Source organism: Sus scrofa, chromosome 14 (assembly GCF_000003025.6).
Source record: "Sus scrofa isolate TJ Tabasco breed Duroc chromosome 14, Sscrofa11.1, whole genome shotgun sequence".
Classification (NCBI taxonomy): Eukaryota; Metazoa; Chordata; class Mammalia; order Artiodactyla; family Suidae; genus Sus; species Sus scrofa.
The window spans coordinates 7,683,162-7,710,752 of NC_010456.5; the positions used below are offsets into that span (position 1 = coordinate 7,683,162).

Consider the following 27,591-nt stretch of genomic DNA (forward strand, 5'->3'; position numbering starts at 1 on the left):
GGGAAATTTACCCGGGACCCCTGCTTAGACCTCTCATGTTCCCTGAACTCTGGAGCTTGGCTTTCCTGGGGCTCGCACCCTGGGCTCTTACCCTGTGTGTTAGACCCAGAAAATGTGAGATGCGTCATGCTGTGGTACACAGATCTTCAGCCAGCAGATAGCCTTTTGGGGAGGAGAGAGCCTCCAGGGCTTGAAGTGCCTGCTGTGTGTATGCCTGTGGATGAAATGTAGCATGCCTCTGAGTCCTTGGCCATCAGTTATGGAGTGCCTGTCCTGTTAAAGCACGGTGCTGGCACTGAGATCACACCGGGTCAGGCTGCCCCATCCTTTTTGGGTTTCTCTTAGACTTTCATGGGAGACAGGCATGCAGATGCACCACCTGATATAATTATAAGTAGAGGGATGAGCAAGAGAAGGCTGGCGACAGGGCAGCTCTGTAAAGGCTTTTTTTTTTTTTTTTGCCGTGGATAATAGGCTAATAGTGGGGCATGCTTTAGAAGGTGTGGCCTCTGTGGAGGGCGTGGAGACTGGTCTTGCAGAAGCTGGCAGGACCGCACTTGACTTGGTGACCATGCATGAGGCTTGCGAGGTGCCCGGCTCCCTAAGCCTGTCCAGGGTGGATTCTAGGAGAGCTGGCACCCTTGGCATGTGGAGGACCCCTTCCGTTCCCGGGCTCTGATGGAAAAGTAGAGCCTTAGAACCACCAGCATCGTCCCCCAGTCTCTCACATACAAACGTTTGGCTGGTTTTCGGCAGCTCCCTCCACACCTGAGCAGGTGGGGTACTGTTTCCTGGCACAGTATCTTTTGGGCTGGCATGGGACTGGTGTATACTGGACAGAGAAGCACTGCGTCATTGGGACTGGGGACCGGCATGTGGAAGAGGATGAAGAGCCCAACTCTGCCTTGCAAGCCTTATGCCTTCCATAAAGCTCTGCCTTCCATCCAAGAGCCCGTGGGCTGAACTTCCAGGTGCTTCCTTCCAAGGCAGGCTCTGGAGCCAGGGGTGTCGCTGTGTCCAGGGCATTTTGCTATGTTCCTGAGACCCCTCGCTGCCTTTACCCAAAACAGACAAACCCACAGCTGCTGTCCCAGATGTTCAGGGAAAGCTCAGGGAACCCATTGGACTGTGTGACAGGATTTCAGAAATGCATGTGGAGTGAGGTGTTGCTTAGATTGAGGATTTTTTAAAATTGTGGTTAAAAGGCACAAAACATAAAACTTGCCATCTGCACTTCTTTCCAGTGCACAGTTCAATAGTGTGTAAAGTACGTGGACGTTGTTGTACAACTGCCACAACCGTCTACCTCCAGAATTTTTCTCATCTTGGAAAACTGCAACTCTGTCCCCATTAAACAACTCCCCTTCGCCCCCAGTCTCCTGGCAAGCACCATTCTTATCTGTCCTTAGCCTTCAACTGTTCCAGGTACTTCAGTGAAGTAGAATCATGCAGTATTTGTCTTTTTGTGACTGGCTTATTTCACTAAGCTTAATGCCTTCAAGGTTCATCCATGGAGCAGGTGTCAGAATTTCTTTCCTTTTTAAGGCTAATACTCCATTGCACGCACCTTTTCTTTACCCATTCATCCACCAGTGGCCACTTGGGTTGCTTCCACCTCTTGGCTGCTGTGAATAACACTGGTATAAACATGGGTGTGCAAATCCCTCTCTGAGACCTTGCTTTCAATGCTTTGGGTTATATACCCAGCAGTGGGATTGCTAGATTGTGTGCTAATTCTCTTTTTAAATTTTTTTAGGAACTTCCATATGGTGGTTTTCCATAGGGGCTGCAGCATTTTACACTCCCACTAACAATGGACAAAGGTTCTAATCTCTGCTGGAATTTTTTTTTTTTCTTGTCTTTTTAGGGCTGCACCCTTGGCGTATGGAAGTTCCTAGGCTAGGGGTCAAATTGGAGCTGGAGCTGTCAGCCTACACCACAGCCACAGCAATGCCAGGTCTTGGCCGCGTCTGTGACCTACACCACAGGTCATGGCAACACTGGATCCTTAACCCACTGAGCAGGGCCAGGGATGGAACCTTTGTCCTCATGGATACTAGTTGGGTTCATTACCACTGAGTCACGATGAGTACTCCTTTGCTGGAATTCTTTTATACAGGTGTTCCCCCTTCCCCCACCACCTGAGGCATGCAGAAGTTCCCAGGCTAGGGACCAAACTCATGCCACAGCAGTGACAATGCTGAATCCTTAACTGCCAAGCCACCAGGGAAATCCTATACGGGTGTTTTTAAGCTGCAAATAGTCCTGATGTATAGTAGTGTAGAATTACCTTGCCCCCAATAAAACTCATGCCCACACATTTGTCTTTCAAAGACCTCTCCACTGGTTTTAGAGTTTAGCATTTTAGAGACTAAAAAGGACCTCCTTAAGGACAATAATAGTAACTCCATTTCCTCACTGGACAAATATTTGCAGTTGTAACAGGAGGGTGAACAAAACAAAGGAAATCTCAGGAGTTCCCGTCATGGCTCAGCGGTTAACGATCCTGACTAGGATCCATGAGGATTTGGGTTCGATCCCCGGCCTCACTCAGTGGGTTAAGGATCCGGTGTTGCCGTGAGCTGTGGTGTAGGTCGCAGACGCGGCTCGGATCTGGCGTTGCTGTGGCTGTGGTGTGAGCCAGCATCTGCAGCTCCTATTCCACCTCTAACGTGGGGAACTTCCATATGCTGCAGGTGCGGCCCTGAAAAAAAAAGCAAAAAATAACCCCCCCAAACCCAAAAAACAAACAAACAAAAAAACCCAAGGCAAACAAAGGAAATCTCCTGCCTGTTGTGTTGATGCCCAGCTAGGTGAACTGGTTGCTCAGAGGCCCTCAGGGATGTGGTGGCAATGCTGGATGGGAGTTAAGGTCTTCTGACTCATGGAACAGGGCTCTCTCCATTCTGTCATGCTCACATTTAGGAGCACATTTGGGGGGCTTGCCCCTGTTTGGGAAAGGGGGATACTCTTGGTGGAAACATCTATGCTTTGTGCATCACTGGATTTACCCCAGCATTGGAGGGACCTGAGAGCCTGCCCACACCCACACCCGCGGGTGGAGCATGGGAGAGGGAGCAGACCCCACATAGGGCCCCAAGCCCAGTCCTGTAGCTCAGCTTGGCTCTGCTGGCTGTTGCCCTGCCGTTTCAGAGGATGGCCCGTCCCTAAACATCAAGAGAGGGCCTTTCCCACTGTGGTGACTACCTGGGTGCCAATCAGCAGTGTCAGGGTGCCTTGGCACTTAAGAGCCCTGCCCGGCCCTAGCCCTGGACTTTAGCTTCGGTTAAAGGTCCCTAGAACTGCCTGGGCTCTGAACTTTCTGCAACGCTTTCATCTTGGACCTTTGCTCCGGTGTAAATCGACACTAGTGATTCCCCCCCCTTCCAGCTTTCCAAGTTTCCCTCGTTACATAATCAGGATTAATGTAAGCAGCGGGCTCCATTCATCGAGAAATGGGCAGTGAAGAAAGGTGAATGTAGAAGTGGGGTGGGTGGGAGGGACGGAGTCCCTGACAGGCTGTTGTGTGCAAAATCCTCCCACTTTCCTGGGCTTCCGGTTCTCTTCTGTCAAGAGGAGCAGCAAACGCCAGGGCTTCTGGGGCAGTTCTGACAATGACTCAGGTAGTCTGGTCCAGATATGCCCGGATGGGGGGTGGGGGAGGGGAGTGGCTTGTTTCCAACCAGGGCAGATCCTGGGGGCCTTGTTCTCCTCAAGGAGTTTCGAAAATCTTATGAGAGAATTAAAGTAAAAATAACATCTTCCTTGAGAATTTGCTATTTAACACCCTCCTCAAAAGCATAAATAGAAGCCTCAGTAGCTGGGCTTCTGAGATGGTAGGCAAAGGGCTCTTCATTCGTGATTTCCTTTAATCCTCAGAGACTAGGAGGCAGGTGCTAAAATGAGTCTCATGTCCAGATAAGGAAACAGGCTGGGAGAGACTGAGTCACTTGCCGAAGGAGCAAAGGTGTGAGGAGGAAGCCGCAGAGCTGGGATGGAAATCCAGCTAAGCGCAGGTGCTACCCCAAAGCCTGTTCTACCAGCTGTTGTGGGTCTGGACTCCAGGGGAAACAGTTTGTCCAGCCTCTTTCTGATCAGAGGGGTTGGGATGGGGGAGGGGGGGTCCATTCCTATCCCTTTATTACGAGGTTGTAGGAACTGTGGCCTGGAGTCCCCAGTGCCCCGAGGCTGGTATCTTCCTTCTGGGATGCTGGACTCTTCAGTGTGGTTTATGGCCCATGCTATTCTGTAATTTAATGATTCAGTTCAAACCTGTAATGAGGTCCATTGTGCCAAACAGCCATTTATGAGCAAGCAGGGAGAAATACCTACACCTCATAGGCAAGATTAAGCTAGTTTTGGAGGTCGTTCTTAATGATGTTTCAGAGCCGTTTGTGTTAACACAGGTGGTGGTTTAGGGAACATGCTTGCTGGAGCTCTTCTTAGAAAATTGCAGTGATGCTAACATGTACTGAGCACCTCCTGCACTGTACTTGGTGGTTAATGGGCTTATGTTTTCCCGCTTATTCATTGCAGGAAGCATGTGAGGTAGGGATTTTCACAGATGAGGGAACTGAAGTGCAAAGTAACTTCTCCAAATGTGTACAGATAAAAAACAGTGAGATGGTCACGGATGGGGCTGTGTTTGAGTCCTCAGGTCCTAATAGGCATCTGGCGTGTTGTCGGAGCTCCGTGTGTGATGGTTGAGTGGATGAATTGCAACCCCCAGAGACTGTCGGAGCACTGAGTGGGTGGGTGATTGAATTTATTTTTTTTAAGGGCTGCACCCGCGGCATATGGAAGTTCCCAGGCTAGGGGCTGAATTTGGAGCTGCAGCTGCCAGCCTACACCGTAGCCACAGCAATGAGGGATCCTTAACCCACTGAGCAAGGCCAGGGATCAAACCTGCATCCTCATCGATGCCAGTCAGGTTCTTAATCTGCTGAGTCACAACAGGAACTCCTGAATGGTTTCTTTGCGATTCTGTGATTGGGATTTTTGGCAAAATACAGTTAAAGGATGTTCAGACAGGCGGGGTCTGGGAGTTGGAGTGCTGTCTAGTGCTCGTGCCGTGGCGACCAGCTCTGGGAGCTTGGGCAAGTCACACAGCTGTTTCCTCCTCAGCCAAGCAGAGCTGGGGGTGAGCCGGATGGGTGGGCTTCTGAAATCAAGCTGGAGCCTAGAGGAAAGAGCCCCTCCACCCCTGCCCCATGCCCACCAGATGATGGCGGAGCTGCGGGGGCTGAAGTAGGGAGCAGAGGCATCTGGACTCTGCGTCTCCTGCGCACAGTAGGTGTGCTGGTGCTCTGGGGCCGCCTCGAATGCTTCCAGGGCGCTTCCGTGTGGTCGCCTGTACTAGACATCGTTTTCAGGATGGCGCTGTGATGCTTCAGCCAGTTGACCTATGTGCCAGGAAAACACAACACTTTGGAGAGCGAGGTGTTTCTCCGGTCCTGCCTCTGACGTCTTGTCCATACTTGTAGGTGGGGTGTTTTTAAGCCAATGACACAGACAAGGCTGCTGAGTCAGGGGAGGCCCCGGGGAGGCCTGGTGAGTGAAATTCCTTCTTGAAAGCAGCCTGACCATTGGAACATTCTGCCTTTGCCTTTGACGGAGTGCCAGGCGTTCATCGGTCAGGCTGACCTTCCTGCCCACAACCTGGGTGGGCAAAGGGGTCAAGCTCTGTTCAAGAAGAGAGAGGGCTTCGTACGGAACCAGCTACTATTACCCAGTTGTGTTTGAGCCCAGGGTCCAGGCTGACAGCCAGAGGTGGGAAACAGTGATGCTCTGTGACCTTCAGCGGGGATCGGGCTCTGACTGCCTGTACTTACTGAATGTGGGCTGCACATAGACCCTCGCAGGAGCTGTGTGGACTTAAGCAGCAAGGGTTTAAGTGACTTTGATGTTTCTGGGCCACTTCCTCTTTAAAAGATCGGGCATATGAGGTGATGTGCCTGTGACTTCATGTGGTCCTAGAAGCAGAGCACATCAGGGACCAGAGAGAAGCTGGAGGTCATCAGTGACCCTTCCAGTCCATCTTTTCATGAGCTGTTGTGTAGCCTGGTGGTTAAGGACATGGTTCTGGAGCCAGACCCTGTGGTGACCTTGGGGCAGGTTGCTTATCCCCCCTGTGCCTCAGTTTCCTTGTTTGTAAAATGAGGATAGTTAGCTGCTAAGGTCACTGTTTCATTATTATAATGTTTTGTGACAAGGCATTGGGGCTCAGAGAACAAGTCGATGTCCCTAAGGCCACACAGTCCTTCGTGCCAGATGTGGGGTTAGAACATAGGACCTCAGACCTTGCTTGTCTGACTCGAGCTGGGCAAGGTGGGAGTGACCAGTGGTCCAGGCATCCCCTCCAGCCCAGTGCTCTCTTCACCCTCTCTGTCTTCCAGCGAGGTCTCCAGTCCCACCCATGAAATTCCAACCCTCTTACCTGGAATCTTGGGAATTTGCCCACCTGTAGAGCAGAGATCATTTAATCCTTAGGGCGGGCCACCAGCTAGGTGCTCTGAGTGTCCCAGGTACATTGGACCTGAGCCAGGTACCGATGCTTTCAACCCTCCCAACTCTTGCTAAGGAATTTTCTAGAGAAGGGGAGGCGTGACCAGGTTTGGGCCCCAGGATAAAGGCATGGCATCCTTGGAGCCACGGGCAAGGGGGGGCGGGGAGGAAGGCCTCCGTGGTATGTGCTGTTACGATGCTCTTGCAGCTCCAGAGAGAGCCACCAGCCTGTACCGAGAGCCAGTGGGGAGGGCTCGGGTTGCACAGGCCTGATCCCTTCTCCCCGATTCGGGAGACATCCTGCTTTCTGTGGGCTCCTCGTAGCTGCTTCGTCAGGTGTGGTACGTAACCATGGAAAACACCTGACTGTACAGTAAATTCCAAACACCTCAGCAAGCTGTTCAGTCAGGGCCTCCCATAGTCCAGCCCCAACCTGCCTTTTGCCCCAGCAAACATGTATCCATCACCTAAGCTTCAACCACCCTCCTGAGTCCAGGACTCCTCCTCTATCCGAGCTGTAGAGCTTCATCCCCTGCACACATGCCCTCCAGCCAGACCCTCCTCCATCCCCAAACCCACCGGCACCTGCACATCCCCCTCCTCTGTCTGCTCTGTTTGCATTTCTTTTTTCAATCAAAGTCATACATGCATATAGTCAAAAAAATCAAATAGTATGGCAGGGACCGTATTGACAGCTCCATTTCTTGCCACTTGAAATACCGCCCCTCTTTCCTCTGAGCTGCAGCTCAGGCGGCCCCTGTGCTAACCCTTTGCAGGTTGGATGTGCCTGTTCCCAAGAGAAGTGGTGTTTGGTGCCGTGGCTTCTTCCCTGGGAAGCCAAGGAACTTGGTTTGGGTTGTCTTGGTGGAATTTGTATTTTCTTTTTTCTTTTGGTCTTTTTGTCCTTTTAGGGATAAGGCCGCAGCATATGGAGGTTCCCCAGGCTAGGGGCCCAATCGGAGCCATAGCCGCTGGCCTACACCACAGCCACAGCAACGCCAGATCCGAGCCGTGTCTGTGACCTACACCACAGCTCACGGCAATGCCAGATCCCCGACCCACTCAGTGAGGCCAGAGATCGAACCTGTGTCCTCATGGATGCTAGTCGGGTTCGCTAACCACTGAGCCATGACGGAAACTCTAGGAGTTTGTATTTTCAACTGAATATATGATGGAAGCTCTTCACTTAGTCCTTTTTTTTGTTGGCCACACCTGCAGCATATAGAAGTTCCTGGGCCAGGGATTGAATCCTAGCCACAACTTTGACCTATACCACAGCTGCAGCAGTGCCAGATCCTTAACCCAATGCACCACAGTGGGAACTCCAGTCTTTTTTTTTTTTTTATTGAAATATAGTTGATTTACAATATTGGGTTAGTTTCAAGTGTATGGCTATATACATTCAGTTATATATATATATATTTTCCAGATTCTTTTCCATTATAGGTGATTACAAGATATTGAACATAGTTTTCTGTGCTATACAGTAAGTCCCTGTTGTTTATTTTATGTATGGTAGTGTGTATGTGTTAATCCCAAACTCTTAATGTATCCCTCCCCCTCTTTCCCCTTTGGTAACCATAAGTTTATTTTCTCTGTCCATAAGTCTCTTTCTATTTTGTAATTCACTTATTTGTATTATTTTTTTGATGCCACATGTAAGTGATGTCATCACTTAATCCCCTTGTCCCTAGAAGTATCAGTGCCCCCTAAGCTTGCCCCTAATTGGACACAAAGCTTTCAGGATCGTGTCTGGGGAGCACGGATGACAGACGGCAGGGCTCCCTGGCAGTCCAGGCGCCGCACTGCAGAGCAGCGTCCCAGGGTGGCTGGTCTGATGGGCAGGGCGAATGGGCCTTTTGTGAACATCGGGCCCCACGGGAAATAAGTGAAAAGGCGGAGCGTGCTTGAAGATTTGCTCTCCCATGTGTGAGCCCACTTCCTCCCACCCTCCCCCAGCCTCGGGGCCACCTGAAAACCCTGGGAGCTCTGGGGCTTCCTGTAAGCAAGGCAGGGACCTTGACGCAGGCCTGATTTAGCTGGGGGTGTGTTCTCCCCACCTCGCAGCTCTTTTCTGTCCAGCTTTTCTGCCTATTTTCCAACAAGCTGGCCCTTTGGCTGCTTTCTATGTGGGTTCTCTGTAAGGGGCTTTCAGAGTGCAGGTGCTGGACCTCTTCTGCACCAGCCCACCACGTGCTCCTGAGGCAATCAATCTCCCAATAGCGCCCCCCCTCCCTTTTACGGGGGGGGGAAAGCAAAGACTGCTTTTGAGGAGTCATTTTTCTCTTGCTGGTTCCTAAACTTTAAGAGGATCAAGTTTTTCTTTTGATGCAAAAAGACAAAGGATATTCATTCTCCTCCCGTGTACACTCTACCAACTGGGCAGTTGTAATAAAAAAGATGCCATTTGCGATTTTGAACGTGGGAGTGAACTTTGATGTGCCTCAGAGTGCCTGGAACAGTGAGATTCCCCTTAAAGGATTTTCTGCATTGCTCCGTTCCTGGTTAATTGGTGGAGGGGGGCGAGTGAGGCTGGATGGTGTCCTCACGCCTCGTATTTTATGATTTCTGCAAGTGTTTTCAAAGGGCCAGGCCCTGATTGTTGGAAGAATCACCAGGAGTTCGTCCCCCTTAATGAGCATGATGAGGATGCAGGTTCTGTCCGAGTCAGGACGCTGGCTGTTTTGAACTCGGAGTGCTGAAAGTTTTACTGTGCGTTGGTTCCCTTGATGTGGTTTGGGTTTCTTTGCCGGTTGTGCGTGCCTTGTAAGGATCCTGGAAGGTGAGATAGGGCTTTCCAAGCCCTCGATGAGGTCTGTGGCTTTGCTCCGGAAGACAATCCTTTCCCCACAAAGCGCTGTGCCAAAAAAAGCCTCTCCCTGCTGGGCCTGCGTGGGAACCGGCTCCCTGGCTCCCGCCCCTGCCCTGGGCGGTGGAGGGATGGCAGCTGGAGCATCATCAGCAGACAGACCCCAGTGCGGCTCTGCGTGGTGCCGTGGATGGCCTTGCACCCATGGCTGGGAGCTGCAAGGCTTGGATAATAGGGTGGGGGCTGAAGTAGGGCCCTGCAGTCTGGCTCATGTATTTTACTGGGGTTCAACTTAGTGATGTCAGTGCTTCTAGGAAGTAGGGCGCAGGCAGGGGTGGGGGCGGGGAGTTACAGTCACCAATTTGATTTTTTTTTTTCTTTTTATGGTCGTACCCACGGCATATGGAAGTTCCCAGGCTAGGGGTTGAATCAGAGCTGTAGCTGTCAGCCTACACCACGCCAGATCTGAGCCCCATCTGTGACCTACACCACAGTTCACAGAAACGCTGGATCCTTAACCTACTGAGTGAGGCCAGGGATTGAACCTGCGTCCTCATGGATACTAGTCTGGCTTGTAACCCACTGAGCCACAATGGGAACTCCCGCTTGGTTTTTATTTTTCAGAAATGCAAAAAGAAAGGGTGGGAATCCCTAGCCATATCCAGGTCAGGGGGAGGGCAGTAGCCGAGCCATGCTGCAGGGGCTGGGGCCAGGCTGGGCTGTCCTCTTTGAGATCCCCAGGGAGGCCTGAGGGCTCCCTGCCAGTCTCGGCTTCCCCCTTCTTTTCTGGGTGGCCTATGTCTGTAGCTCTCGGGCGAGTCTCTTTCCCATTCTGGGCCCCAGGTTCCCGTCAGAAAAGGGGCCGAGCTAGATAATGCCCTCTGCCCAGCTCTTGCGGCTCCTGTTATACGATCCTTCAAGCTCCCCTGGGGCAGAACACACATTTTCCACTCCCCCACCCCACCCCCCTCAATAAGAGAACAGGCCTGTGGAGTTCCCATAATGGCTCAGTGGTTAATGAGCCTGACTAGCATGCATGAGGATGTGGGTTCGATCCCTGGCCTTGCTCAGTGGGTTAAGAATCCGGTGTTGCCGTGAGCTGTGGTGTAGGTCACAGAGGTGGCTCAGATCCTGAGTTGCTGTGGCTGTGGTATAGGCATCGGCTACAGCTCCGACTCAACCCCTAGCCTGGGAACCTCCATATGCCGAGGGTGTGGCCCTAAAAAGACCAAAAAAAAAAAAAAAAAAAAGAACAGACCTACAAGGCAAGCTTGTACTGTTTTGTCTTAGCGGAGAATTTGAGGAAGGGGCTTGACCCCTCCAGTCTGGCCTTGCTGACAGCCGATGGAGCCAGTTCAGGCACTTTCCTCCATCCTGCTCCTTCGAGAGCAACAGCAGTTATGCAAGTCCATGTGGGGTAAGGCCCCATCTCACACAGCACAGGGTCTGTCCTGCCCCCTTCTGAGGCCTAGTCTTCCAGGCTTTTCCCTGCTGACCACTCTCTGCTGGGGCTGCCCGAGAGGGCCCTCTCACCCCTGGAGCTGATCTCTGAGCTTCTGCTTCCAGTGTCCCTGCTGGTGGCTGCAGCTGTGCTTTCTCAAGTGTGTCCTGCAAGGTGTAACTGGTTATTCAGTGAGAGAAGGCTTCCGTGGCCAAAGACGAACCTAGAAGAAGTGCACTGAAACAAAGCTCAACAGATTGCATTCCCGAGTCTGTAATGTGCTAATTAATGTACATTATGAATTTCCAAGAGGGGATAATTAAAATGCAAAGAATGCTAATTTATTATGAGGAAACAGGAGAGCTGTATAGCTAGGCAGGAACTGAAACCTTGGACGAGAATGGCAGTTGGTGAAACTCTGTGTCTGCATTTTCTTGCTTTTTGTTTTTCTCAAAATTTTAATTTCTGCCCTCTCTCTGTTCATCTTCATTCATTCATTTTTCTTTTCCTCCTCTCACTTTTTTTTTTTTTCTTTTTTTGACCGCCCTGCAGCATTTGGAGTTCCTGAGCCAGGGATCAGATCTGAGGCGAAGTTGCAGCCTACACCACAGCTGAGGCAACGCCAGATCCTTTAACCCACTGTGCTGGGCTAGGGATGGAACCTGTGTCCTGGTGCTGCAGGGTTGCTGCCAATCCCGTTGTGCTACAGCAGGAGGCCCACCCTGACCTTTTTTTAAAAATTGGGGTAAAAAACACATTTTAATAACATCAAATATACCCATCTTAACCATTTTTAAGTGTCCTAGTCCATGGCGTCAAGTATGTTTATATTGTTATGTTACCATCATCAGCATCCATGCACAGAACCCTGTATCTTGCAAAGCTAAAATCCTACCCATTAAACAGTAACTCCCCATACTCCCCGTATCCCATCCCCCACCCCACCCCAGCCCGTGGCAACCACAGTCTGCTTTGTCTCTGAATTTAGGACCTCATATAAGTGGAGTCATACACTGTCTTTCAGTGAGTGGCTTATTTCACTCACCATAACTTCCTAGGAGTTCAACTATGTTGTAGCCTGTACCAGAATTTCCTTTTTTTTTGGCTCTTTGTCTTTTTAGGGCCAAACCCCTGGCACATGGAGGTTCCCAGGCTAGGGGTCTAATCAGAGCTGTAGCCACCAGCCTACACCACAGCCACAGCAACTCGGGTTCTGAGCCACCTCTGTGACCTACACCACAGCTCACGGCAACGCCGGATCCTTAACCTACTGAGCAAGGCCAGGGATCGAACCCACAACCTCATGGTTCCTAGTCAGATTCGTTTCCACTGCGCCACGCCGGGAACTCCCAGAATTTCCTTCTTTTTTAAGGTGAATAATATTCTACTGTGTGGGTGGACCACATTCTGCTTATCCATTCATCCATCAGTGGACACTCGTTGGTTCCCACATACCCCTCGTGTTTGCTCCTCCATCCACAGGCAGCTAGAAAATGCCCAGCCCTCAGTTGTACCTTTTACAGGCAGGCAGAGTCACAGAAAAAAAAACTACCTTGATTCTCTCCTCTCCAGCCCCATCACAGCTGCCTCACTCTCACCTGCCCACCTACAGTTTCTCTCACAACTCTATGGAACATACAGATGGGTGCCTCCTGTGATCTCTTCTGAGCTCCTTCCGCCAGCCAGTGCCCTTCTCCCCCTGCTCTCACACTTTCTTGGTTTATTTCCTGTCTCCTGGTGCCAAATCCTGAGTGGGTGCCCCCTGCAGGCAGATTGGAGAAGTGAAGGTGCTGCAGGTCTTAAAAGGCCCTGGCCCCTGACCTGGCTGCAGTGGCCGTGGTGGGCCGAGAGGGGGCTCCGTGCTCACGGGCTGCTTTCTTCTGTCCTGGACATGGACCACTGAATGTGGCCTGCCCTTGAGTAGTCCACCGCCCGAGGACAGAGAAGTCCACTGAGTGTGCAGATCCCCATAGGAGGATGGTGTGTTTTAATTCAGTGTTTACTCCTGCCACCTCACTCATAATTTAAGGAAGGGGAGGTGAGAAATCAATCCCAAATTTCCCTTGTAAGTCTACACCCCCTACCCCCATGCCTTCACATACACAAGGAACAGGTAAAGCGGACAGGTATTGTTGACTGCCACCCCGAGCCAGGTGTTTCCCCAAGTCTCCTCCCTCATCTGCCAACAACTTGGGGATTAGACCACACCCCAAGATTAAGGAACCTGCTTGAGGTCCCAGAGCTGAGATTCAAACCGATGATGTCGGCATGGATGGCTGTAAAGCCTTGGCACCACGTGCCCACTGCTTCCTGCCCGCTTTACAAACACTGCTTCCTCCCAGCCAGCCCTCTCCACTTCCTCACATAATAACCAAAGGGGAATCGATTACTGCCGAGGCTGCATGAAGAGCATTGTTAGAACGTATGGGGGACTTTATTTAGCAGTTCTCCAAACAAAGGGATGAGCAGAATCATCTGGGGAATTAAAAAAAAAAAAACAAGCCAGGCAGAAAAAGACAAATATCATTGTATGTAGAGTCCAAAACTCAAGGAAAAAAAGATATAAATCAACTTATTTACAAAATAGAAACAGACCTACAGACGTACAAAACAAATTTAAAGTTACCAAAGGGGAAAGGGGGGAGGATGGATAAATCAGGAGTTTGGGATTAACAGATTCATACTACTATATATTAAATAGATAACCAACAAGGACCTTACTCTACAGCACAAGGAACTATATGCAATATTTTGTAATAAGTTATAAGGGAAAAGAATCTGAAAAAAATGTGTATATATATATATATATATATATATATATATATATATATGTATAGAACTGAATCACTTTGCTGTACACTTGAAGCTAATACACTTGAATAAAAAAAAATGTTTGAATCAGTGTGTGTTGGGGGTTGGTGTCCAGATAGGTATTTTTAGACATGTCCCAGGTGGTTCTGATAATCAGCCATTGTTTGGATCCTCCCCTTCATTTTCCACTCGAAGACACTGGGGACCAGAGAGATGAGATACCACAACCAAGGCCACTTGGCCCTGTGAGAGCCAATGATGAGGGCCAGGAGCCAGCCTCCCGGCTCCTCTCTCTGGTCCTGTGTGTTTTCTCACCACCACACCCCTGCTTGCAGGGGGCTGCTGGGACCCAAGAAGGCTATCCTCTGGATGCTGGCTGGTCTTGCCACCCCAGGCCAGAAGCCAGGAGGAGGAGGCACAGGCAGCTGCTGCAGGCCTTCCCCAAGGCATGCATCTCCTCTGGGGATGGGCCTGGGAGGAACCACCTCTTGTTGACAGGCCCAAGGTAAGACCCTGGAGACAGGCTGCTTCTACTCCACTTGCGGCTCCCACTCTGAGCTTGAGAAATGCAGCCAGATCTGGACTTTTCATTAATAAGGAAAGCTCTAGACTTAAAGGGTGATGGGAGGGACAAGTAACTCCAGGAATGTGGGCTTCTCTTTAAGGGAGGGAAGTGAGAGGCGTAGCAGCCATTCACCCTAGTTGGTGTGCTAAGGTGCATGTGTGTTTGCCCATCCATTCAACAAATATTTATTGGGCCCCCACTGTGAGACACCGTAATAAGGATCTGAGATGTGCTCTGACTCAGACAGATACAACCCCCACCTCCACGAAACTTGGAATGGTCCGGAAGGCCATGTACCCTAGAACCCTAATTCACCTAGACTTAGCATCTTGGTGAATTCTTCCTTGTTATTACCCATAAGGAGAGTATAGACATGTAATTTTTTCAACCATTATCTCAAAGAGGAAGCTAAAGCTTGCCCAGGGTCACATCATAAGTTTTCTGTTCTGTCTAATAACAGAGCCCGTTTTCTGAGCCACCTGGTTGTACCCCCTCCTGCATCAGCCTCTTGATTTTTTTTTTTTTTTTAACCAGGGAAAGTTATCAGCAAAAGGGGAAAGACAAAAAGCTTCATTTGCCTAAAACTTGAGCAGTTTCAAAAATCTTAGAATTTAGGGCTGGAGAACCTCTGCTATCCTTGAAGCATCAGTGTTGCTTCTTCCAAAGAGAGCACCTGGCGTTTTGTGTACTTGGTTCCCTCTGACAGCTGCGCTCTCGGGAGTAAAGGGTGGGTTTCCTGGCCACGAGTCAACTACCTTCCTGGTTGGCACACTCTCCCCTTCAGCCTTTGGTCTTGTTTGCTTATAGTGTGTCCTCCATTATTAAGTCACCTCAAATCCTTTTGAAATGGTTAGAATAGAAAACAATTAAACAAAAAGGTACAGGAGCATTGACCCAGCCCCTTCCCCCCTGGGAATGTGGGGCCCAGGTGTCCCTTGGCTTCCTCTGGCTGGGGCGGGGATATTCCTGCCAGTCTGTGGCAGGAAAGTAGTATTTAATAAAACTAAATTTAATTTAAAAACCAGTTTTATAATCAGATGTAGCCTTAGCTGGTTTTTTTGGGGTTTTGTTTTGTTTTATGCATTAAAGATACCCTTTTAGGAAATGATGATTGTAACAGAGGGCAGCGGTGCTTGTTGCTTATATTGTTATTATTTTTATGTCTGTCTTGGCAAAATGAAAATTTCCAATGGCATGCCCATTGTCTTTGTGAAATACAAAATCTGAAAATGACCACTATTTTTTTTTTTTTTTTCCTTTCAGGGCTGTACTAGAAGCATATGGAAGTTCCCAGGCTAGGGGTCAAATTGAAGCTACAGCTGTTTGTCTACACCACAGCCACAGCAATGCAGGATCCGATCGTTGCTGTCTCTGTGACCTACACCACAGCTCACAGCATTGCCAGATCCCTGACCCACTGAGGCCAGGGATCAAACCTGCATCCTCATGGATACTAGTTGGATTTGCTTCCGTTGTGCCACAACGGGAACTCCTTTTCTTTTTTTTGACCACTAATTTAGATTGTTGGTTTTCACACTGTTCTTCTAAAAGCGCCCTGGGGTTCCTGGCGGGGGGAGATGTCTGCCTTGGTGAAGGAGAGGAGGCCCCAGGACATTTCATCCCATTTGCAATCAGATTAGTTCTTCTCCCATTCGTATGCTTGTGTTAGGAGATAAAAGGGAATTCTTACCAAAGTTTGGAGACCCTCTGCTCTAGACTGTGTATGTATTGGGGGTACAAGAGTGGAGGAGTGAATTTACAGAGCTGAGCCAGCATGGAATTTTTACATGCAAATATTTCTTTCTTGTTTTTTTTTTTTTTTTTTTTTTTTGGCTTTTTAGGGCCTCACCCATGGCATATGGAGTTTCCCAGGCTAGGGGTCTAATCGGAGCTATAGCCATTGGCCTTCACCACAGCCACAGCAATACCAGATCTGAGCCATGTCTGCAACCTACACCACAGCTCACAGCAACGCTGGATCCTTAACCCACTGAGTGAGGCCAGAGATCGAACCTGTGTCCTCATGGATGCTAGTCAGATTCGTTTCCACTCAGCCACGATGGGAACTCTGCAGATATTTCTTATCCAGTGTACTGCTCAGGGTTTTTCAGTGAAACAGTCAATAGAGTGTGTGCATGTGTGTGTCTAAGAATTGATTCACATGATTGTGGAGACCGGCAAAGACAACATCTGCAGGGCAGGCCAGCTGGAGACCCAGGGAAGAGTTGATATTACCATTCAAGTCCAAAGACTGGAGGCAGAATGCTTGCTTCCTTGGGGGACATCAGTTTTTTTTCTCTTTAGGCCTTCTCCTGATTAGATGAGGCCCACCCACACGATAGAGGACAATCTGCTTAACTCAAAAGTCTGCTGACTTAAAACGTTAATCTCATCTAAAAAACGCCTTCCCAGTAACATGTAGACTAGTGTTTGGCCATAATTGGAGCCATTGTGGGTACCATGGCCTCGCCAGGTTGGCATGTAAGATTACCATCACACCTACTCAAGGGCCCAGGGAGCGTGATGGGGCCGACTGAGATGGGGAAAGCTGATCTCTGCCTCCTGGATTCAAGACTATACATAGGAAGAAATGAAAAACAAGATCATATGTGCCAGTGCTAACTTGTAAGGATGAAATGTAAAATGTATTTAGGGAAGAGGAGGACGTGAAGGATTGAGGCTTCCCAGGAGATTTCACGGCTGCAGCTAAACGGAGCTTTTGCGACAGAGAGGTCTCAGAAGATTGAGGACACAGCAAACTTTAGAACCAGAGTGGGACCCCCCTGGATAATCATAATACTTCTGTTTGACTAGGTTTCTGAGTTTATTAAAGGTTTTCACACAGGCTGTTTCATCTGAGGCTTGCAACAACCCTGCTTTCTTAGCCAAGGATCCTGAGGCCCAGAGATGTTAAGGGGTTCTTCAGAAGTCACACAGCTTGCCAGTGGCCAGGCAGGTCTTCCTACTCCAAATCCTGCCCCTCATCTTTTACCCCCTCTCCCGGGCATAGTGAATGCCCTGTGTGTGTGTGTGTGTGTGTGTGTGTGTGTGTGTGTGTGTGTGTGTGTGTGTAGAGGGGTGGAGATCACTTCAGGAAGGAGAAGAATAAATGTTTTCTTCACCCAGAAATCCTACAAAAATGGCCTGTTTTCTCTCCCTGGATCTTCCTTTCCCCCTCTTTACCATCGTTATTAATCCCATGCTTTTCTCATTTTCTTGTTCTCCCCCAGACACGAATGCAGAGTTTGAATCCAGATCCCAAAGCCCATTACACAAGTGTCTACGGAGCCCTCAAGAAAATCATACGGACTGAAGGCTTCTGGAGACCCTTGCGAGGCCTCAATGTGATGATAATGGGTGCGGGGCCGGCCCACGCCATGTATTTTGCCTGCTATGAAAACATGAAAAGGACTTTAAATGCCGTTTTCCACCATCAAGGGAACAGCCACCTAGCCAACGGTATTTGCAAGCGTTTGTCTGGAGTTAGAAAGGTCTCTCCTTCAACAGACCCTTCCCCGGGGCTCTCGTGACCCAGCAGCCTGACGCCTCATCTCCGCCGTGCTTGCTTATGAATCAAGGACTCTAGAGTCATGTGTGTGCGCACACACCCAAACACACGCACACGCACACACGCGCACGCGCTTTTTTCATTCCCCCCTTCGCTTTCTGAAGCCGGGGGAAAATCGGTGACAGAGGTGTTTCATTGTTCAATGGGTTTTGCCGTTTTGGTTTTTTTTTTTTTTTTTAAACCCTCAAAAGCAATTCATGATCAGATCTAGGGAAAACAAACAAACAAAACCCTGAATAGAAACAAAACTTTTGAATGCTGGATTCCAAAAAAAAAAAAAAAAAAAAAAAAAAAAGTTATCTGGACAGCTTCTTTGAGACTATTTAAAAAAAAAAAACTGGTCCAACAGGGCTCTACAACGTCAAGATCTAACTAAACTTTAAAAGGTCAAGAAGTTTTATGGCTGACAAAGGATTTGCTCCAGCGCAGAGGACCTTTCCCACCTAAGCTTCTGGGGAATTTGGGAATTTCACCCCCTTCTCTTCCGTTTGTCTGAGTTGCACCTCTCTGCAAGCAAGGGCTGCAATAGTTTTCTTTTGTTGGTCTGAGGGAGCCAGGCGGGCGGGGGGCCTAAGTTGGCTGGCACCTGTTACCGTGTAGGCTTGTCTTACTGGGCCCGGCCGAGCGGTTATTTTCGACTCCTGTGGGTTTGGCTTTTATTGGTTTTTTTGGTTTGGGTTTGGAATGGGACTCTGGGTAGCAGTCTAAGGAGTACTTTAACAAATTTATTTTTCAGCAGCGGGGAGGTAAATATGACTGGTGACGACTTTTTACTCTTTCTCTCTACTGTTCTGCTCAAAACCAAAAAGCGTCCCTCCCGTTAGCAAACCTGGGTGGTAATAACTCCACCGGGCTGGTTTGCAGATGTATGTTTTGCTTTTGAAAAATTGGGCCCCTAGTCGCATTTGATGGGACGGTCACTGAGATCTGCACTCAAATGCTGTCCCCAAGTCCGTGGCCTCTGGGCTCTCCTCTTGTTGAAACTGCCTTTTTAGCTTTGTGGTCACTGAACCGCTTTGAAGGCGGTTTGACGGAACCCGGTTTATGTCTCATTCTGCCCAGTGCTGCTGTGGTTGCGTTTTGACCTTTCTGGAATAATCCGAAGTGTGCACGGAGGAGGGAGAGGGTATCTATGCGTTTCTGAGGCCTTAGCCTGTGTCCCTGTCCCTCCCACCTTCCAGCGGTTATCTTAATGACTGGGCGAGGTCTCCTGGTAAAGGGAGGAAACCCAGAACCAAAAGCCAAATTCCAGGCCTGAATCTGGCTTTACTGAAGTCCCTGGTTCTTGAAGCCGGGCCAGATGAGACCCTCAGATGGGGTCGGCCCTCTCTGAGACATGTCATCACTTTGCAAGCTCACCCTGAAAATCTGCCAGAGGCGGGTCCTCCTGAGTCCTTTTCCCTTGGCCATTTTCTTTTAAAAACATGCCTGGATTTTATTATGATATTTTCTTCAAGATTCCTCTTCTTTTCCCCCGCCCTCTGCTCTGAATATGGTCTCATCCCCTTCGATTACCCCAGCTTCAGGGCAGAGTGAGTTGTTCTGTAGACAAAGGCAGGGGTCAAAGAATTAAAATCTCAACGGTAGGAGTGCTTGTTGTGGCTCAGTGGGTTAAGAACCTGACTAGAATCCATGAGGATGCAGGTTTGATCCCTGGCCTCACCTAGTGGGTTAAGGATCTGGCATTGCCATGAGCTATGGTGTAGGTTGCAGACAATGCTCAGGTACCGAGTTTCTGTGGCTGTGGTGTAGGCCGGCAGCTGCAGCTCCAATTTGACCCCTAGCCTGGGAATTTCCATTTGCTGCATGTGTGCCCCCTCTGACCGCCTCCCCCCAAAAGAAAATCTTGGAGTTCCCGTTGTGGCACAGCAAAAACGAATCCAACTAGGAACCATGAGGTTGTGGGATCGATCCCTGGCCTCACTTAGTGGGTTAGTGGGTCAAGGATCTGGCATTGCCGTGAGCTGTGGTGTAGTTTGCAGGCTCGGCTCAGATCCTGCATTGCTGTGGCCATGGTGTAGGCTGACAGCTGTACTCCGATTAGTCCCCTAACCTGGGACTCTCCATATGCCATGCAGCCCTAAAAAGATTTAAAAAAAAGAGAGAGAGAGAGAGACAAAAAAAAAAAAAAAAAGAAAAGAAAAAAAAAGAAAATCTTGACAGTGGAAAAAGCCAGTACGTGTGGCTTCTGGTCCCTTCCAATGTTAGCAGATCCTGCCTCTTCCTAGAGGAAATGGGGCTCCTGCAGGATTGAAATGTGGGTAATGGTGCCTGTGTTCCCTTCCACATTTTTACCCACATTTTTCCATGATCACTTGAGGGTTTTCAGAGCCAGGGCTCCCCTGGGTGGGGTTGGTAGTGAGTTTTGCTTCTTGGATAAGCTAGATCCAGGGTTCTGTCTGATTTTAGGTTCCAGGAACTTCCTCAGAAGCCCTGGTCCCAGAGGGTAATTTTCTGGAGTTTGTTTTGCAGGGATAGCTGGGAGTATGGCCACCCTGCTCCACGATGCGGTAATGAATCCAGCAGAAGGTAATGTTCCTGGTCCCAGGGAGCCGCAGTAGGGGATGCACAGGGGGGCGGGAGGAAAGGGGGGGTGGGACAGGCGGTCAGGCAAGGGGACTCCTGGCCCCCAGTCAGAGTATGCCGGAGAATTCTTCACCTCGTTATCAAAGGCCTCGAGAAGGATGTGGGCGTTTGCGTGCTGGCGTTCCTGTTCACTTACACAGAGCTGCTTAGGGTTTGATCCGTGGACCAGCAGCATCAGTATCACCTGGGAGCATGTTAAAAATGCTGACTCTTGGAATTCCCTTCGTGGCTTAGCGGTTAATGAACCCGACTAAGATCCATGAGGACAGGGGTTCGATCCCTGGCCTCGCTCAGTGGGTTAAGGATCTGGTGTCGCCGCGAGCTGTGGTGTAGGTCGCAGACATGGCTTGGATCCTGCGTTGCTGTGGCTGGGGTGTAGCTCCGATCTGACCCCTAGCCTGGGAACCTCCATATGCCACGGCCCTAAAAACAAAGCAAATACATAAATAAAAAGCTGATTCCTAGGTTTCACCTACTAAATCAGTTTTTCTGAGGGTAGGGACAGGATATCTGCTTAACAAGCTCTTCTGGCGATCCTTTTTTTTAAAAAAAAATTATTTTAATTATTTCATTTTTTAAATTGACGTATAGTTGATTCATATATGTTGATTTCTGTTCTCCAGCAAAGGGATTCAGTTATACATATATATGTATGTTTTCACATCCTTTATTAAACCTTTACCGTTATGGTTTAATCTCAGGATATTGAATACCCTGTGTGCTACAGTAGGACCTTGTTGGTTTATCCATTCTGTATACAGCAGTTTGCATCTGCTAGCCCCAAACTCCCAGTCCTTCCCTCCCCCACCCCCCTTTTTGGCCCTTGTTAACCCTGATCAACCTTAGACAAATTCCTCTTAGAAGGAACCTCTCAGAGGCCAGTCATTAGGGCTTATGTTCAATTTGCTTTTTGAAAAGAAATTGGAAATTAGGGAAAATTTCAGACAGGCCGATGTAAGGTGTGTTGTGAACCCCTCCATGTACACATCACTCCTTTGTAAATGAACTTTTGGCCATTTGGTTGTCCCTTCTCCTTCCACGTTACCTTGCTTTTCCTTGTGAATTTGGGGAGTGTTATAAAGCACTTCGCAGCTGGGCTGACGAGTTCCGTCAGCTTTTTCTATATTCTAGTGTCCTTAGCTGCCCAGGTCTGAATAGCAAGGAGCTTTTGGCCCTGGTACTGGGCGGACTATTGGCTGGGTTATTCTCTGTCTGAGATGCGGGGTTCTCTCCACCTTCTCCCCCATCTGAAAACGGTCCCTTGCCAGAAGGGAAATGGGAGGTGGAAGCTTCCCCATTTTAAGTCTTGTGTTATAAGTGTGTCTGTTTTTGTCTTTTACAGTTAAAATGTATTTGCTTTCAGCCGCCTCCCATGCCCTAGCAGACAGAAAACTTGTTCTGACCTTGAGGGATGTGATGGGGCAGATTAGGAGATGGGCTGGGTTTTTTATGGTGTAAGGTGATCCATACAGGGACCTGGTCAGCGGCCAGTTAGTTGGCCCATGTCAACCAGAAGAATTTTCTTTCTTTCTTTTATTTATTTTTTTATTCAAGTATAGTTGGAGTTCCCATTGTGGCACAGCAGAAACGAATCCAGCTAGTATCCATGCGGGTTCAATCCCAGGCCTCGCTCGATGGGTCAGGGATCCACTGTTGCCGTGAGCTGTGCTGTAGGTCACAGACAAGGCTTGGATCCCACGTTACACTGTGGCTGTGCATAGGTCGGCGGCTACAGCCCCGATTTGACCCCTAGCCTGGGAATTTACAGCCTGGGAATTTCCATATGCTGTGGGTGCAGCCCCTAAAAAAAAAAGGGGGGGGGAAGAAAAGGGTATAGTTGATTTACAGTGTTGTGCCACTTCTTCTGTACAGCATGGTGACCCAGTCATAAACACACACACACACACACACACACACACACACACACACACACACACACACACACATACACACACACACACACACATTGTCTCATACTATTTTCCATCATGGTCTATCCCAGAAGATTGGATAGAGTTCCCTGTGCTATACAGTAGGACCTCATTGCTTCTCCATTCTGAATGTCATAGGAAAAAAAAATAAGGTTCAACTCTCCCCTCTGATTCTTGACAGTCTATTGATTTAAGAACTTTATTTCTTTAAAAGTAAAGCACACCGTATGTGTTTATCTTGCAATGTGTGGGGACAGTTAACACTTGGAGCCTGAGGAACCGCAGTTGGCCATTTGCCCCAGGTCCTTTGAACCACCAGTTACTTTTGTGTTACTAAAGCCAGGGTCCTCCCTGGAGTTTGTCATTGAACTTGAGCTGACATAATTCTAGTGTCTCTTCCAAGAGCACGGAGACACAGAAGCTAAAGAACTCTATCAGAGGTACAGACCACTGAGAATAAAAGACAGGACATCTGTCCAGGAGACCTACTGGGACAGGAGAGGATGAAGGAGGACAGGGGGGCCAGGAACAGGGCTTAGTTTTGCAGTGTAGTCGATGCCTAGGGCAGCCAGAACCTGGGGGATCAGCTCCGTGGATGTAGTGTGAGGGGGCTGCCTGGTTTGGGGGCCACCTTAACCAAGATTCAGGCAGGAGAAATGTCAGGAAAGGGCCACCTCCTGGCCCTGGGACCTGGAGGCACCTCCTTAAAGGGGATTTGCCCTCGGTGCCTTCGCAGGCTGGGCTGGGTGTGTGCTAGCTCTCCGTGCGTTACCAGTATGTCTAAACTTGCTTGTTTCTCTTTATGGCTTGGCTTCCCACCCCACGCCGACCCGGGGTGGAGCCAAACCCAACCCACCTCGGCCCGACCACAGTCGTGAAGCAGCGCATGCAGATGTACAACTCGCCGCACCGGTCGGCCCTCAGCTGCATCCGGACAGTTTGGGGGACGGAGGGCTTGGGGGCCTTCTACCGGAGTTACACCACGCAGCTGACCATGAACATTCCCTTCCAGTCCATCCACTTCATCACCTACGAGTTCCTGCAGGAGCAGATCAACCCTTACCGGGACTACAACCCGCAGTCCCACATCATCTCAGGCGGGCTGGCCGGGGCCCTGGCTGCAGCCGCCACCACCCCCTGGACGTCTGTAAGACCCTCCTCAACACTCAGGAGAACATGGCCCTCAGCCTGGCCAATGTGAGCGGCCGGCTGTCGGGCATGGCCAATGCCTTCCGGACAGTGTACCAGCTCAACGGGCTGCCGGGCTACTTCAAAGGCGTGCAGGCCCGGGTCATCTACCAGATGCCCTCCACGGCCATCTCCTGGTCCGTCTATGAGTTCTTCAAGTACTTCCTCACCAAGCACAAGCTGGAGAATCGAACTCTGTACTAAAGGAGCAGGCTGTGGGCAGTGATTCTGGAAGCTCGGGTTGTGCAGAGACTCTCCCAGTCTGCTTCCATTCCCCTTGCCCTGGCACCAAGATTATTGGGGCAGGGTGTGTGTAGGACGGGACTTCTGCTCCCTGACGCCCTAGAGAGAGGAGGGGATGGGACAGCCGCTTCCCTGAGGGCCGTTCGCGGCGACATCCCAGCTGGTGAAAGGTGGGGAAAGATTTTGGAAGGGGATCGAGAAATTGCTTTTTCTCTTCCTCCCCTCCCGAGAGTGTGGTGGCTTCTCTGTTTCTGTGTAGCAGCTTCTCCCCTAGAATCAGATCACACAGGAGGGAAGAAAATGGGCAGTGACCGAAAACATTAAAGGGGAAAAAAAAAAAAGAAACCCAATTATGTATATAAAAGTTCCAGTACACAGTATAAAATAGATGGATAATGTTTATCCTTTATTTTTCTATGTAGAAGTTTCTGGATTTGTGTGTGTGTGCGTGCGTGTGTGCCTGTGCGTGTGTACAAATAAGTGTTAACAGCTGGGAATATGAAGCTGTTGTTAAAATTAAAAAAAAAAAAAATAGAGGGCTAAATTCTTCCATGGGGTTAAGTCACAAGGCACCAAAGTAATAAGTTGCTCCATGTGGCTAAAATTGTGTTTGCCCCTCCCCCCCATGGAAGTTCCACTTGAATGTAAAATAATAAATGTAAGGTTTTTATTTTGAATTTCTCTTTTCATGGGAGAAAAAGGTACGTTGAAAAAAAAAAAAGTCAAAATAATGATATATTACTTCTAGCTACTTTTTTTTTTTCTCTTAGTCACCTTCATGTGCCTTTTCCCTTTGTCTTTTCTAGAAATTCCAGGGCCAAGGATCTGGCCCTGGGCTTTTCCTCTTGCTGTGGGCATGCCCCACGTGCTCACACTGGGTGGCAGAATGGCCCACATTGCAGGACAGTGCCCCCTGCCCCAGTGGAATTAGGGTAGCTGGTTTTAAACTCATGAGACCATTTCCTTCCCCCGTGAGTGGTGTGAATGTATGCCTCTCGGGGCCATCACTTAGACAACCTTGCAGTGCCAGCATCTGGCTACTTGTGGGGGCGGGGAAGTGGGATAAGTCCTACCTTGATCCTAGTAAAAAGGCTAATTCTCCATTCGGCCTTTTTAAGGCACTTCAGGCACACATGTCTGTGTGCATTTCAACTAAATCTCCTGATCCTATGTTTCTCTGTGCAGTTTTAGGGATTTTGAAAAAAACGCAGCGGTGTATCTATGGCATTTGTCTGTGCCCTTGTCCATCACGAATTCCCCCATTAAAGTGCCAGGCCAGGCCCCCCAGCCCAGCTGCCAAAGGGACCCGGGGCCCTCGTGCACAGTCAGGACGCCTCGAGGGCCGTCTTTGGCCTCGCTTGGTCCGCCCCAGCTGAGAAGACGCCACCGCCTGCCTGCCTTGCTTTCTGAAATCTGAGCCAGAATATTACTGAGGGCCAAGGCAGGCCACGCCCATCCACGGCCGCCAGCCCTCTCTGGGAAGCCCCAGTAACTCCCCTCTTCAGAGCCATCTTTCAAAAAGAGCGGAAAGCGCATGTGTGTTTTCGTTCTGGCCGGCTTGGTCGTGACCTTTGCCCTTTACCCTCCGCTTCGCCACCGGCCTGGTCCATGTCCTGCATTTTCACCGAGGCTCAGACCTGGGCTGCTTCTGATACCATGAACCCTGGGATGGGCTTAGGTGGCGCTGGGACAGTTCGCATCTTGGGATCCTACATGCGGTGCCTCCAGGAGTAGTTTGCAGGTCGGGGACAGCGGAGGACCACGTCAGGCAGCGCCCACCCACGTTCATGCCTGATGAGTAAGTAGGAGCTACTCCTGGGCTGGGAAGCCTTGTCTGTTGACCTCAGAGTTAGCTCACCCCCCACGCCCTGGTGGAAATCAGTTGCAGAGAACTTATGTCCCACTCAGGGAGGCAGAAACCCCAGGGAGACCGAGCTGCCGCGGGAAGCGTTTGCAACTCTCTAAATACACCCTCCCATAGCGCGGCATTTTGCCAAGGGAAGCAAAACGAGGTTCAATTGTAAAATAACTATCCCACCACCCCTTTTTGTCCACTGACAATACACCACACGGCTGCAAGATATTCCTTGTTCCTTATGGCGATTTTGTGTGTGATGGTATTAAAGAAAGAAGCTCCTTGCTTCCCTGAGAAAACTCCTTTGGGTAGAGAGATGTGAGAGGTAGTTTCTGGATTTCAGAGTCCGTGGGCTCAGTGGAAAAGTCGATCCTAGCTTGATCCTGGCTTTCCTTTCGCAGTGTGTGTGGATCAGCTGGGAAAAGGGGGTGATGCCTCCTGCCCTGTCTCCCCAAGGGGGTCTTCCTGAGGCTGACCAAGGGATGTATCCGAAAAAGCTTTGAAAGTTGTGAAGCACTAAACAAATATAAGTGGTTGTTAATTGTGTGGGAATTAACCGCCCACCCCCTTGCCTTGAGCTCCAAAGCTTGTCTCCCTGCCCCAGGCAGACTGCAGCCTTGTTGTTGATTGTGACCTTGACTTGGAATGAACAAAATAACAAGTTCTCCCCACCCCCTACCCCCAGTGATCCCCGACCTAATGTAGTCGTGACATGTACTTGGTCATTGAGAGAGCATGTCTTTGGGGTGATGACTGAAGCCAAGCAATGTTACTCGGGTACAGGGCTCAACAAGTGTGTGTGTGACTCGTCTGCCTGATTTGGGATCCAACCAACCACTTGTAGATCCGAGTTTTATTTTAGAATTTAAAAATTGCTTTTTTTTCCCCAAATGGAATAAATCTTCAACCCATGATTATTTTTTCTTAACTTTGGATGGAATCTAGCTATTTATGGGGCTACATCCTTTTGTGTGGTTTCTTTTTCCTTTTTCCTTTTTAAAGGCCTACATCTGTATTCCTGGAGCTGTCCCCCCAATCCCCCCCAAGGCTGCACCGGCCACCCATTGTTATGCCAATAAGGTTTTATTGAACTTTATTTAAGGATGATTGTGCCTGATCGATACAAATGTACTGCTGCTTCCTTCCTATGGGACACATGATTTATGTTATCAGGATGAGCAAGTGTTGTTTCTTAAATGCCTGTCATAAGTATCATGGTTTCTGCCAGCTCTTGGAAGAAAGGGAGAAATGTGTGTTGATGTATGGGGATATTTCTGATATGCTGCTACAGTTGTGACACTGGAGCTAGAGAAAATAAAGCCTTGATTCTTTGAAAGTGTTGTGGGCTCTGTGGTGGGAATGTGGAAATAAGAGGGAAGTGGATGGAGAGAAGGAACCTAACTCATGGGCTGGTGCCTCCATCAGTCCTGCATTAAGAACCAGGCTCTAAGACTTCAATAGAAAGCCCGCCTTCAGGAGTTCCCATAGTGGCTCAGCAGGTTAAGAACCCGATATCTGTGTCCTTGAGGATGTGGACTGAGGATTGAGGATCTGGTATTGCCACAAGCTGTGGCGCAGGACACAGACGTGGCTTGGATCCAGTGTTGCTGTGGCTGTGGTGTAGGCCAGCATTTGCAGCTCTGATTCGACCCTTGGCCTGGGTATTTCCATATGTCGTGGGGTGGCCGTAAAAAGAAAAAAAAAAAGAGAGAAAGTTGAGATCAGCCTTGAGAACCAGCCATGGGCAAGGGTGCTGGGAGGTGGTACTGATCAGAGAGTGGACAAGGCTGGACATAAACTTCCTCCTTTGCAGTTTTACCAAAAGCCAATGATGCACTTCTCAGAGATGACTTATGGTTTGTGATTGCTTCCACTCTGGGCTGGCGAGTATGGAGGACCTGTTTTCAGTGCATATGTATCCATTCACAGATATTTCTCCTACCCCCACCCCACGTGGTCCATCTGCCAGCAGATCAGGGTTTCTCCCTCCAGCAGAACACCGTGTCTGGTGCTGTAGGAACAAGAGCCACGTGTAGCTGTGCTTCCCGCCCTTTCAGGCCATACAGCCTAATAGAAGCACATACGTTTGT

The 27,591-nt window shown here is 49.5% G+C and overlaps 1 protein-coding gene across 1 annotated transcript in view; it reads left to right on the top strand.

Annotated features, from left to right (window-relative positions):
- SLC25A37 (solute carrier family 25 member 37) overlaps positions 1 to 26,837 on the top strand; it is a 44,997-nt gene extending 18,160 nt beyond the window's left edge. The window contains 4 exon segments of the mRNA XM_021072304.1: positions 17,361 to 17,589; positions 20,171 to 20,227; positions 23,088 to 23,351; positions 23,354 to 26,837. Coding sequence (XP_020927963.1) covers positions 17,361 to 17,589; positions 20,171 to 20,227; positions 23,088 to 23,351; positions 23,354 to 23,607 — 804 coding nt within the window. The 3' untranslated portion in view covers positions 23,608 to 26,837.